At 39.0% G+C, this 13,458-nt stretch overlaps 2 protein-coding genes across 2 annotated transcripts; both read right to left on the bottom strand.

Moving 5' to 3' along the window:
- Positions 1-3,495: 3,495 nt before the first annotated feature.
- On the bottom strand, positions 3,496-5,327 carry LOC130613454 (uncharacterized protein K02A2.6-like). The gene is made up of 2 exons (XM_057434796.1): positions 5,313-5,327; positions 3,496-5,250 (listed from the first exon to the last, which is right to left on the bottom strand). The coding sequence occupies exons 1-2, from the start codon at positions 5,325-5,327 to the stop codon at positions 3,496-3,498; spliced, it is 1,770 nt and encodes a 589-aa protein (XP_057290779.1).
- A 45-nt stretch (positions 5,328-5,372) lies between these two features.
- LOC130613862 (uncharacterized) lies at positions 5,373-10,945 on the bottom strand. The gene is made up of 3 exons (XM_057435221.1): positions 10,815-10,945; positions 9,779-10,727; positions 5,373-9,134 (listed from the first exon to the last, which is right to left on the bottom strand). The coding sequence occupies exon 3, from the start codon at positions 8,119-8,121 to the stop codon at positions 5,377-5,379; it is 2,745 nt and encodes a 914-aa protein (XP_057291204.1). The 5' UTR covers positions 8,122-9,134; positions 9,779-10,727; positions 10,815-10,945; the 3' UTR covers positions 5,373-5,376.
- Between the last annotated feature and the right edge of the window lie 2,513 nt (positions 10,946-13,458).

Below are 13,458 nucleotides of genomic sequence, written 5' to 3'. Positions count from 1 at the left end.
CTCATAGGCATCAGCTATCTCTTCAAGATCTTCAAGGTACGGCGATCTCATAGAGCTAGCTAGCTAATAGCATAAAAAAGATCAAGCAATATCATAATGGCTAGTATAAAACTAGCTAGCTACAAAGAAATAGATTTTCTGGCTATAGCTAGCTATAGCTCTACATATAATACACAGTGAGTGAGATAATACACTCAATCATAGTGCCGTGTTTAATTTTTAATCTTTAACAGAAACTTTTTCCATTAAATATTGCGGGGTTTTTTTGCTTAGAGAAGGTAAAAACAGGTTATAAACTGTATTTTTATTTTTAAATGTTACAAAATTTTCCACAAAGTATATAAAATTGTTTTAGCTGCGTAGGATAAGAACAGGTTGTTAACTGTCTGTTTGAACTGAAGTTAGGATAGTTTTTTAGAAATGGGTATTGTGCCGAAACGTATGTGCGAAACAGTATAGCTACCTGTACAAATCACTCAGCCCTGTGTTAACAACAAGCTGTTACCTGTGTTTCTATTTAACAGAAGTTTAAGCTAATCTGGTTTAGTCACAAGTAACTATAACACCTGGCGCGATTTATACGCTTTGTAAACTGTGCCACATTGAATGTTGATTATGTCTGGTTTGAAATGGTATTAAACCTATATGGATGTGCAACATACCTGTTTTATTATTTAATTTTTCAACATCTGCATTTGTTATTACCCAGGCGTTTTAAATTCTAACTTTATTATCAACGTCTACGTTTTCTGTTAAGAGGCTTTTTAAATTCTGACAAGCTGTTCTCGTGCAATAATCAACATGTATTGAAACATGTATTTCTTATTTAATTTCTCAATAGTCTAATTAATTGCTATTATTTTAAAGTTTCTGCTCAGTTGGAAATAAGAATTTTTTATTGTCATGCAGGGTAACCGAAGTTGCAGTAAAGTTTTTTGGAAAAATGTATTACGGCTATCCGATTTCACGATTAATATTTGATCTTGCACAAGAACTTTTCCCATAAACTATTGCAGGATTCTTTTTGCTTTAGGAGTGTAATAACAGGTTTTAAACTGTGTTTTTATTTTTAAATGTTACAAAAACTTTTCCGCAAAATAAAATTGCTGAATGACTGTTTTAGCTGTGTAGGATAACAACAGGGTGTTTACTGTCTGTTTATTTGAACCAAAGTTAGGATATTTTTCGGAAAGGGATATTATGTCGAAACGTATATGTGCGCCACAGTATATCTGTACTAATCACTCAGCCTAGTGTTAACGACAAGCTATTACCTGTGTTTCTATTTAACAGAAGTTGTGCTAAAGTTTTTTTGAAAGGGTTTTTTTGCCTATACTAATGGCGCACCACAGATTAAAGTACATATATTTTAAGTTTTACCGGGAACATTTTGTGAAAAATAAAAAAGGTTTGCTGACTGTTTTCGCTATGACATAGCACAATATGTAAATTGTGTTTTTATTCAAGCTAAAGGATAAATATAATTACACCCGAAACACCTTAAATGTTGTGTGTTTCACTCGATTTACGATATACTGCACATCTGTACTAAGGCGCTCCACCTGAATGTGTGGTACAGTTTTCAATTTGTATTAACTGTTCCACCAAACGTTTTACGCCAGGTAACACAGTTACTTGTGGCTTAACCAGCATTTCTCAAAAGGTTAATTAACTAGGCTGTGTGCTGTAAATTCCTAAGTGTATATAATGTTCACCTGTAAAGTTTTATATATATATATATTTATGCCCTGCTGGTCTAATGGCTATGACACTCATGCAAATGAGAAATATAATAGGTAATCTTTCATATAATAGGTAATCTTTGAGTTGTAGATTTGTCACTTTCATTTATAGAGCCCAAAAGTGCTTTGTTTTTTGTAATAGATCTATCACTTTATGGTAAAAAGTTTTGTGCTGACATACCTGGTAGGCACAAGAAACTAAAAAAGACGTTTTTTAAATTTTTTTTGCCTTTCTCGTGGAATTCTCTGATTATTTCCATATCTTGACTTTTTAATGTTGTTGTCATTGGAATCAAGTTAATCTCAGATTTATCAAAAAATCATATGGCGTTATGACCGAATGTTTAAATACTTGTAATGGCACATAATTCTGCTAACATGATTCACTGTATATTGACCTGAGATAAATTTGAGACTTTTTTTGAGATATTGAATTTGAAATAATTGCACCTCAATACTTTCTATACTCCTGGACTAATATGATACTTATCTTAGATATATTGAGTATACACAATCTTTGAGTTGTAAGGTGGATATATTCTATTAAAGTCATGCACCCCTGCCTTGCCGTTCCCTTTCCTTGCCAGCACTGACCGTGCCTTTTTTTGCCTACCCTTCCTATGCCTTTTCTGGTGCCTGCCTACTATGTCCTTGCCTGTGCCTCCCATGCCTTACCCACCCCTGCCTTCCTGATTCCTCTTCCTGTTTCCTTGCCTGCCTTTGCCCTTTCCTTGCCGTGCTTAATGCCTTTGCCTTAACAACCTCTCCGCAACTCTTTCTATATTGATTGCGGAGAGAAGCGGAGCCCATTTCCTCATTAAATAAGCCAAATATAAAAGAAAAAGGAAGTACGGTGGAGAGTATATATGATTGCGGAGAGTAGCGGAGTGCGCGCCAGCGCACGGAGCGTAGCGAAGCCCATTTCCTCATTAAATAATCCAAATATAAGTGAAAAGTAAGCACGGTGGAGAGTATATAGGATTTCTATACGATTTCGTCCCTATACATCAAATTTATAAAAAAGTCTGCCATTTTATCAGTGTTGCCCAGTAATTTTATCTGGTCATTTGTTGGTAAATTTTCGTAAATATCTGATTGAGCGAGACAACGTGTTTTTGGCACGGCGATGGAGTTTTTGTTGTGTTTTAAAGATGGTGCTAAACGTAGTCAGCCAGCTAGAAGCGAAATGATGAGATTTTTCAAGAAAGAAGTGGAGGTTATGATCACTGTTTTTTAAAGGTTGTGAAAACCCCTTAAATACACCTAAAGCTATCTAGCACAACAGTAGCAGCTAAGCTAGCATAAAACTACCAATTTAACTAGCATAAAAATGCTTATTAAGTTTTCTCTTATGCTAGATGAAGAAGATCATAAGAGAATTCTCAAAAATCCGTCCTAAGACTTTAGGACGGATTTTTGAGCTAGCTAGCTGCTACTGCACACAGTGAGTGATGTCCATCACATAACTACTTTGTAGTTTTATCCAGCTCCACAAAATGTGTTGGCTCTTGACAAATTTTTTAAATGTATATAAAGAATGACTAAAAAAACTTAGCAAAATCAACAAAAGAACATCGCTAATTTTTCCACATATAATACTAGATAGGAATGAAACCATTTGCTTATTTATTAGTATGCAATGTTGAATTTGAAAACAAACAATAAACAATAAATACAACAGTTCAATGTTCAATACTCTCTATCTCCCCCCAGTCATTAGGAGATGTGCAGTATATAATGACGATTAAATGTATTAGTTCATAACATAGTCCTCGAAACGAGATGGTTGCCGACGTTCTCTTGTAGATCGACGAACCGGGGACGGATAAGGCGGTGACGAGGAGGCGGTCGGTACATCCAAACGGTTGTCAGCAGCTGGCTGGTCAGGACCAAAGTATGTGTCACTATCATGCGATGCTTGTGGAGGCGGAGTGTTGTCGGTCGGATTTAAGAGGGGTGGTGTAGATCCCTGTGGCAAGTCTTGAGTGGAGCGGCTGTCATCGATGGGTTGTTCCACAGCTTTAGAGGTGATTGGCGGCCTAGAGGCTGTAAGCTGGTCCAATGGTAAGTTTGGCCGAACAGGTGTGAATTTCCGAAGGAATTTACGGTTACGTAGTGTCACCCGTCTTGATCCATCAATTCGAACCACATATTGGTCATGCGGGCGAACTTCGATAATCGAGCCGGTTTTGTCCCATCGAAGAGGATGGAGACCAGTCTGATTTTGGATTCGCACCTGATCTCCCACACAAAGTGGGTTCAACTGCTTAGAATACAGAGACAGTCTCTCAGCGATGGCCATATGACGACGCCTTAGTGCCTTTTCGCGATCTTCAAGGACACTCACCCACGTAGGGTGGGGGAGGTATTTACCTGGCAAGATGGGTACGAAATCCTTGATGGGTCGTCCAAACAAACATATTGCAGGTGATAACTTGGTGGTTTGATTTGGCGTGTTTCTATATTGTAGCATGGCTTTTTGAAATGCGTCTGTGTCAAGGTTCCCATCAGAACAAACATTATCCGTTAGCATACGTTTTACTGTTTTCACACCAACTTCAGCTCGACAATTGCTGTGTGGATACGCAACTGATGATATTCGGTGGTGGACACCCCAGTTACGCAGGAAAGTGGACGTGGAGGATGCACACAGCTCAGGTCCACCGTCCGAGGAGAATTCGTCCGGTATACCATAGGTTACAAATGTTCGGCGGAGGCAGTCGATTAATCCTTTCGCACCATTTCTAGCCTCCTCAACAATCGGCCAATTGGAGTATCGATCAATGCAGACAAGATAGTTGTGGCCGGCATAATGAAAGAAGTCGCCACAGATTTGCTGAAACGGATAATCAGGATATTGCAGAGGCTTCGGCGGAGCTGATGGTTGCGATGGAGCAATACGGTCGCAGCTTTGACATCCCTGACGTAACTTTACGATATCTGCAGATAGACCTGGCCAGAAGATGGAAGATTCGGCCCTCAAGTTCATCGATGTGACACCATGGTGTGCGGCATGAAGGCTGGATAGTATGTTAGGCCGTAGGCATGGAGGTATGATGACCCTGTCCTTGTAAAGTGCGACTCCATCAACAGTGGACAATTGATCGCGATATTGATGATATACCTGCAATTTCTGGGGCCACTCCGTCTGGTGTTCAGGTAAGCCAGACTCAATGGTATGAACTAGATCTCGCATTTCGACGTTGGCTGTAGTTGCTTGACGAACATCCTCCCAGGTTGTGGATTTAAGGGAATTCAATGCCGATGAAGCAGCTATAAACGAAATGTCGTCAGGTAATACCAGTTGTTCCGGAGACGGGTCGCCAGATGGATGGCGCGACAGAGCATCTGGAACTCGATTCTTCAGGCCAGGAATATGTTGCATGGTGAAACGATACCTCAGTGTGCGTTCTTTAAGATTCCGCAATCGGTTGTTAGGTATGTCTTCCAGGGATCTGTTTGTAAAGAGTCCGAGCAACGGCTTATGATCGACTGCAATGATTAGGTCCTTGCAACCCAAAACAAAATATCGACACTTGTCCAACGCATGTGCAACGGCTAATGCCTCACCTTCAATTGGTGCATAACGGGATTCAGCTGGGTGAGTGAACCGACTGCTAACTAACACAACCTTTCAACCACTACGACAACAGAAGAGAGATTTCCCTTCACATAGGCAATGTTTTTGGAGCAGCCAAAAACCAACTCCGTTCTTTGACCAGTCTGTTGCTATACATGTGAGCCTTGACTTGTCAAATATGCGTACACCTTCCTCAATCTCACTTAAGATTTTTGATTTAGAGGCAGCAAATATTTCGTCGAGTTCATCGCTCCATTGAAACGAAGACTGAGGTTTCAGCAATTCGCGTAGGGGTAGCATTTTGTCCGTCATACTGAATGTGTATGCTACTTGGTTGACCAGACCGAACCAGGAACGGATGTCTGTTATATTTTGCGGTACAGGAAAATCGGCAATGGCTCGCATAAGGCTTGGTGCTGGACGGACATTGGTAGGGGTAACTTCAAACCCAGCAAACTCCACCACATCATGGGCAAATTTGAACTTTGAGGGATTTTGAATAATTCCGTTTTTCCCGCAAGTGTCCAACCATTTGCAAGTGTGGAAGAAACATTTCTCGATATCGGTAGCCCATAAAAGAGAGTCATCGGTTACCTTGATTTTGTCGGGAAAGTCTGATACAATGGCGTCAAACCTTCGAGAATAACCATCTCCAGATGTAATGTAGCCCTGAGGTAGGGTACAATACCTGTAGCGACCCCACGGTGTGATGTAAGTTGTATAGTGGCGATCTTCCTTGCAAAGAGGAACGCTATGGTACCCATTCCAAGCATCTGATACGGTCTTCTTGGTGTGGTGGGGTACCGTGCGAACCTGATGGAATGGTGATTGTGTGTGGTGAGTTTCTCTGGTAGCGTGTTTATTAAGAGCCTGAAAGTCAACACAGCGTCTCGGTTTGCCACTCTTTTTTGGACACACTACCATTCTGTGGCACCATGTCACGGGTTCACCAATGGGCACTGGTTCAATAACTCCAAGAGCTACATCGCGGTCTAGGTCGGCTTTTACTTGTTCTTGCCAGTGGATCGGTACAGGTATTGGCGAATGATGTGTAGTCGGCTCAGCATTCTCATCGATCATCAGCTTCATGGGTGGCCCGGACATCAATGGCAGAGGTTGATGTTCGCATACATTGAAGGTGCTGCTTTTATAATAGTTAAGAAGCCATTGCTCCAATCTTTCCCGGTTCTCCTCTGTTGGTGGATATGGCAGTTCGGTAGGAAGTGGTGGCGGTGCTGATCGTTTTGGACATGAACACTCATTAGTTGGATCAGGTACAGTGATGGTATTCGCACCAATCATAGGGAATTCAGGTGATACAATGCCAAGATCTACACAGGCACTCTTACTGAGGTAAAACTTGTCAGAGTCGTTAGTCACATACGTAAACTGCTTCGTTTCTTGTAGTGACCCGTGGCAATTGATACCAGCGATGCGGATGACGATAGCCCCTAATATTTTGATAGATTGTCCATTGGCGGCGTCCATTTTCATTCGGACCGGGATGAGATCACTTTTAGAAAGGTTGAATCGCTGAATCCATTTGTAACCAATGAGACAACTTTGGCAGCCGGTGTCTGCCATTGCCGGTATGGTGATAGTTGACTCGTTAGTACCATGTGGAAATTTAAAACCCAGCTCGCTGTAGTCATCTTCCACGATACGCACGGACAAATCGAGAAACGGTTGTGGAGGAGATGGACTTTTCTTCCAAACATCTTTAGATTTGTTGTGGCAGTGGTGATCAACATGATCCGCAGATGCTGTGTTCAATGAGCATAGTGAGTTGAATATCGTGCTGGATTCCTCGACAACTGCAGCATTACCAGGCTTTCTCTCCTTGTTTTTTCGATCTTCGCTCCTACACACGTGATCAAAATGATGCAGACGTTGGCAATTCCCACACTTGTGATTATATGCAGGACATGTGGATTGACGGGATCGTGGTGCGCTAGTGCTGTGGCAGTTTGTTCCGCAGTACCCACATTTTGAACCAGAATCGCGTTTGGTATCACGGTTGGTGTCATTGTCTTCTTTTGGCTTATTGAAGGAGTCTCGTTTACCCCTTCTGTACTGGCTATGGATGGCACCAGCCTGGTGGTGATCGATGAGGCGTGTTGCAGAACGTTTCCCTGCCTCCTTTGTTTCAACGAATTTGAGCACTTCTTCCAAACACATGTCCTGGTTCGTATGTCCAAGAAGCTCCAGCTGAATATCAGGGTCGGAGATACCACGACCAAGAACATCACATAATATTTGTTCGGTATAGTCCACGTCGTGGCTGCACGAGGGGCAGGGAATAACATATTTACATACACCAGCTTGACCTTTCAATCTAGCCCCAAACAATCTTATTGGCTCATCAGGATCTTGATTCATATTGTTTAAGGCAACTCGTGCAACCATAACGTTTTCCTCCCTGACAGCGAGTGATTTCATTGAAGCAAGGATGACATCCTCACTTTTTTCGGCCAACATGCCAGTGGTGGATCGGGTGAGGTATCTGCGCAACTGCTCGTCACAGCATTCAAGGAGTTGGAGAACAGCATCTCTACCTGTGATTTTGGTAGCGGTCTTGTACTCAATCCAGCGGGTCAGGAAGTATTTCCAATCCTCAGAGGTTCCGGCTAAAGTAACAGTGGGACGTCTCACTCGTTCAATCTTGGCCGTGGGTGATACCGATGTAGGTTGATTCGAATGCGTGGTAGCATGGGTTGTCAGTAGTGCAGCAATGATGACAGCATCGAGGTCTGGCGTGGTGTAGGTGCAGCCAGGCACTGGACAACTAACTGATGGCATGTCGAGGCGTTTCACTTGAAGATTAAAAGATTCAACATAGATAGGAATGAAACCATTTGCTTATTTATTAGTATGCAATGTTGAATCTGAAAACAAACAATAAACAATAAATACAACAGTTCAATGTTCATTACTCTCTAAATACTTCCTGTCAATATTTATATAGACATTGACATGGTCACATGTTACCGACACCAAAGGTAATTTTTTTCAAGATTGGATGACAGAGAAGTGTTGGGGAGAGGGCAGGGGGAGGAGAGTCATATGATTGTGGAGCTAGCTAGAAATTAAGAGGCATCACCAAACACCCAGAGGAGTAAATATTTAGCTACCACTGGGGCAACACGGTGCTGGATGCAATTTTTGTTTAACATGTATATAAATTTGTAGTCGTCGGATTCTAAACAAAATGTAGACCCATAGACTATTTGGCGTTCCAAACAGACTACTCTTTCGCTAATACAGCAACAGGATCATGTGTCTTCAAATTAATTTTATACACTAGTGCGAGTCATGTTATAGAAACTGAAATTATTTCTATATATATATATCAGGATTAACACCAACATCCATATTTTCTAGTAACAATTTTTTTTAATTTCTAAGGAGTGGTTCTTGTGCAATCATTAACATGTCCTGAAAATCTTCAAACATCTATATAATAACAGAAAAAATAACATAGAAACATAGAAAATCTTCAAATATATATAAACATTGAACAACATTGAGCTTTTATTTGAATTTATAGTTATGCATTTTATTGAGTATATATATATTTTGAATTAAGACTTCTTTTGTTATTTTTTCTATGTTAGGATAAAACTTTGTTAGGATGTATATTTACATGAAAAAAGAACCTTGTTTCTACTTTTCAGTTAAGCAAACTTTTCGAAGCAAAATAACACAAATAAAAATGTGCATGCTCAAATACATTTCGCCTGCAAATTTGCCATCCAATTCGCATAAGAAAAATCCTTCGTAACGTTTTGTAGCATCTTCTGATTTGTTTTGTTCTAAATAAAATGTGTCACTGACCCATATAGAATATTGTGTCCAGAATAGACTGTGTTTTTGCTAATAAAGAAGCACCATGACATATAAAAATTTGTGAGTAAAAATTCTCCATATATAAAGCCTCAGAAAACAGTATAGTCACTGTAGTTCGATCTAACCCTCATCCTCCTCTCTCTAGAAATGAAGTAGAAGAAGAGGAAAAAGTGACTGACGTCTGTCGTCCACGACAGGCGTGAAGCTACAACTTCAAAAGTTAACATAAGTAACATATGGTGTGCAGAGAGTACAAAGTTTTGACTCATTTTGGTTATATATTTTTATATTTTGATTTGTTTTTTGCTGTTGTGGTTAATATTGCAGTTCTGAGACACTTGTATAAAGAAAACTAAATGATGTTTTTATATGTCAGACTTTCTGTACATGTGTGGCTATAATGTGCAACTATAAAAGTATATATGCATTCATGCCCTGTTGGTCTAATGGCTATGACACTCTTATAAATGAGAGATCCAAGTTCGAATCCTGGACAGGGCTAGGAAAAACATTAATTATGTTGCACATATAGCTATACATTGCAGTATTAAGGATATTATATTCCGTATACTATGATGTATATATATATATATATATCCTGACTTTTTACCTTTGCCGCAGGGATTTGTGTTGGGCCCCTGCTTTTTCTTTTGTATATTGATGACTTAAAATCTGTCATCAATTCAAACCACCAACACCTATATTTGTGTCTTGCAAGCATAACTTTAGGTTATAAAATTCTTTATTAAGCTATTATAAAACAATTTGCGTTTTGTCATATTATTTGTGTCTTGCGTTTTTGTTCCAAGATTCTGCATATAATGTGCGTAATTACCTTATTCCATGAAATTACCCAGTTATGATTTTACACGCTTTTTTATAAGAATATAATTATAAGAATATCGAGGCTGAGAAATGGGTTAAAATTAGAAATATCCTAAGAATATACCCAGGCTCAACTGAGATTTGTCAAAAAGCTAAGGATACTGAGGCTGAAACGAAAAAACAATATTCTTATAAAAAAAGCGTGTAAACCGGTTTGTCAAAATTCGTGTTAATTTAAAGACTTTTAATTTCATGACTCGTTGATTAAAATACTGTAAATTGCCGACTTTTTTTACAATAAATAAAATCGCCTGTTACCGTAATTTTCGCTCCGTGTGATTTAGCATATTCTCAAATTCGCGTTAATTAAATGTAATTTGCGTTAATTTCTTGACTCGTTAATTTCATGGAATAATAAAGAATAAAGTGGTAGTTTGTTCTGATAATATTCGTTCCTTTGCATGCTGGAAAATTGTTTTAATAAACTTACTTGATTTCACCTCAAACTTCGGGATTAAGCCTGAAACACACGATCCTTTAATACGAAAGGTCAAAAACTGATGGATAATGATCAATATTACTTACTTTATTAGACACAAGTGTAAATATTTAAGTATATTTAATTAACAAAATTACATAATTATTACGCCTTGTTAGTCTAATGGCTATGACACTCGTAAACGAGAGATCCAGGTTCGAATCCTGGACAGGGCATGAAAAACATTATCTTGCACCTGATTTTTGATTTTTGATTTTCTCTTTATTTAACGTCGATAGATACAATAGTATTTAAATAACTAATTTAAATCGACAAAAACAACCTACAACAACCCCGTTGTATTATATTGATAAAATTCTGTATATTGACCTTAAAATACCTTAATTAAATATACGTAATCTTCGAGTTGTAGAAGGGGAAGGAGTGTATATTTAAATGCCTGGCCCTGCCTTGCCGTTCCTTTCTTGCCGTTCCCTTTCTATGTCTTTTCTGTTGCCTGCTTACTATGCCCTTGTCTGTGCCTCCCATGCCTTGCCTACCCCTGCCTTGCTGATTCCTCTTCCTGTTTTCTTGCCTGCCTTTGTCGCTCCCTTTCCTTGCCTTTCTTAATAAATCCCTTCCTTTCCTATGCCTTTTCTGGTGCCTGCCTGCTATGCCCTTGCCTGTGCCTCCCATGCCTTGCCTACCCCTGTCTTGCCTACCCCTGCCTTGCTGATTCCTCTCCCTGTTTCCTTGCCTGCCTTTGCCGTGCAACGCTAAATATATTGCCGTGCCCTTTCCTTAATGCCTTTGCCTTGGCAACCTCTCCGCAACACTTTCTATACTGGTTGTTCCTCGCAATCTAGTTCGTGCTATTCAATGGAATTTAGATACCGAAGGAGTCTAAGCTAGAGATGAAATGACTTAATGTCCCAGCTTTATTATAAATGTCTTCTAAACTTTTAGTAGTTTTACCATCATTATTGATATATTTAAAAAATCTATATATTTTTCCACTGTTACTGGATCAGTGTGGTATATGACAAAATAAATATCATATTAAAAGTGTCATATTTAAATCACCCAAGTTTCTCGGTTTCCATAGTATGCATTTCACAAGCTCTTTGTGAAAAATTGTCTTTTTCGTTCACGATCTTTCGGATATATTGAAAGACTCGAGAGTTAATTGTACATATTCTCTTCTTCTTTTGGGGCCACCAATGTACCAGTTCTAATTAAATCAGCAATTGAAACGCATTTAGGAAAAGTGGATGGCGGTATCATAAGAACAATTTTATTTCGGGGAATAACAGATGATGAATACGATATTTAGGGGCTCAGCCTGAAGTTGCAAGCGAACTATTACCAGTGGGTATGCTAAAATTACTTGTTGTTGGTAGTGGTGAACTTCACCTTTTTCCCAGCAACTTTATCATCGGAGATGCAAGAAGGTCCTCTATCGCTATTTAAAACTTCACAAGAACCTGGCTGACTTTGTGAGACCTTTCACAAGCAAGTTTTAAATTACAATTGAACTCATGTAATTTGAGCTCCTATAATTCGAATAATCATATAAATCAAACGAATTCTCCGGTCCCGTCCGAGTTTACACTAAAATCCTTATAAGAAAACTCCTATAATTCGAACTGGTCCTGTGAGCAAAATTTGATCATGTAATTCGAACTACATGATCAAATTTTTGTCCGTTCAAAGTTCTAAAACTCAAATTTTTTAACAATCAAACGTTTCAATGAAATTCGAATTTTTCCAATAATCGAACTTTCTCGTGGAATTCGAACTTTTTAACAATGAAACGTTCCCATAAAATTGTGGTGACTTTGAAGTACAATGCTTTAAAAGATCTGGAAAAGGGGCGCTTGAAAAAAGAAGTAGCCAAGGAATACAATATTCCCACTAGCACACTAGCAACCTGGAAGAAAAATAAGGAGAAAATAATCAAAGTTTTTGAAAATTCCCTTTGAAACAGCAACGGAAGTTTAAAACAGATAAATACGACAAATTAAATGACGCTCTGTTTAATTGGTTTAAATCAATGCGCGGAAACAACATCCCAATCAATGGTCCACTCTTGTCAGAAAAAACACAAGAATTTGCAAAAGCTTTTCAATATGAAGACTTTGCGGCATCAAATGCGGATGAATTTGGTCTGTTTTACCAATTCCTGCCCTCCAAGTCTTTACATTTTCGTGGTAAACGTTGCGTAGGTGGAAAACATAGCAAAGTTCGCCTAACTGGTATGGCTGCGTCCAACGCTATTGGTCGAAAACTCCCGATGTTCGTGATAGGAAAGTCTGCAAAGCCACGATGCTTCAAGAACGTGCACAACCTTCCCTGTCGATACTGACCTCAAAATAAATCATGGATGGATGGACTACTTTATGAAAAGTGGGTAAGAGAGCTCGACTGTCAATTCGATTTGCAAGGCAGAAAAATTATTCTGGTTGTTGACAATTGTCCTGCTCACCCGGAATTCACAGGATTAAAGGCAGTCAATTTGCAATTTTTACCACCCAACACAACTTTTGTACACAGCAAAGGGGTTATCAGGTATGTTTTCACATGTTTTTTTTGTTTGTATTTAATTTGGCAATGCTTTTTCAATATCCTTGTACATAGCCAGGGAAGTCGTTGCAATGTATGAGAGGTAGAATGTTTTGATTAGCACTTACAGGTCTTCACTTTTTACTAAAAAACAAAAGTCACAAAATAGTTGTGTGAATGAGCGCAAAGGTAGTGCATGCAGCCAGTGCATATTAAAGATATGGTAAAAAGTATCGAAATATGTGGGGAAAAGTAAACTATGTAATTTCATTGGTGATCATTAGAGAGTTTAAGTGTGAATCAATGATTAAAGGATACCATGCTTACATGGGTGAATGGAAACCAGTGCTGGGGAAAAGTTTGCAAACACGACCTGAACCTAAAAATGAAATCGATAAATATGCTGTCGCTGAAACTAAAGATGA

Source organism: Hydractinia symbiolongicarpus, chromosome 11 (assembly GCF_029227915.1).
Source record: "Hydractinia symbiolongicarpus strain clone_291-10 chromosome 11, HSymV2.1, whole genome shotgun sequence".
NCBI lineage: Eukaryota > Metazoa > Cnidaria > Hydrozoa > Anthoathecata > Hydractiniidae > Hydractinia > Hydractinia symbiolongicarpus.
This window is presented reverse-complemented; position numbering and strand designations above follow the sequence as displayed.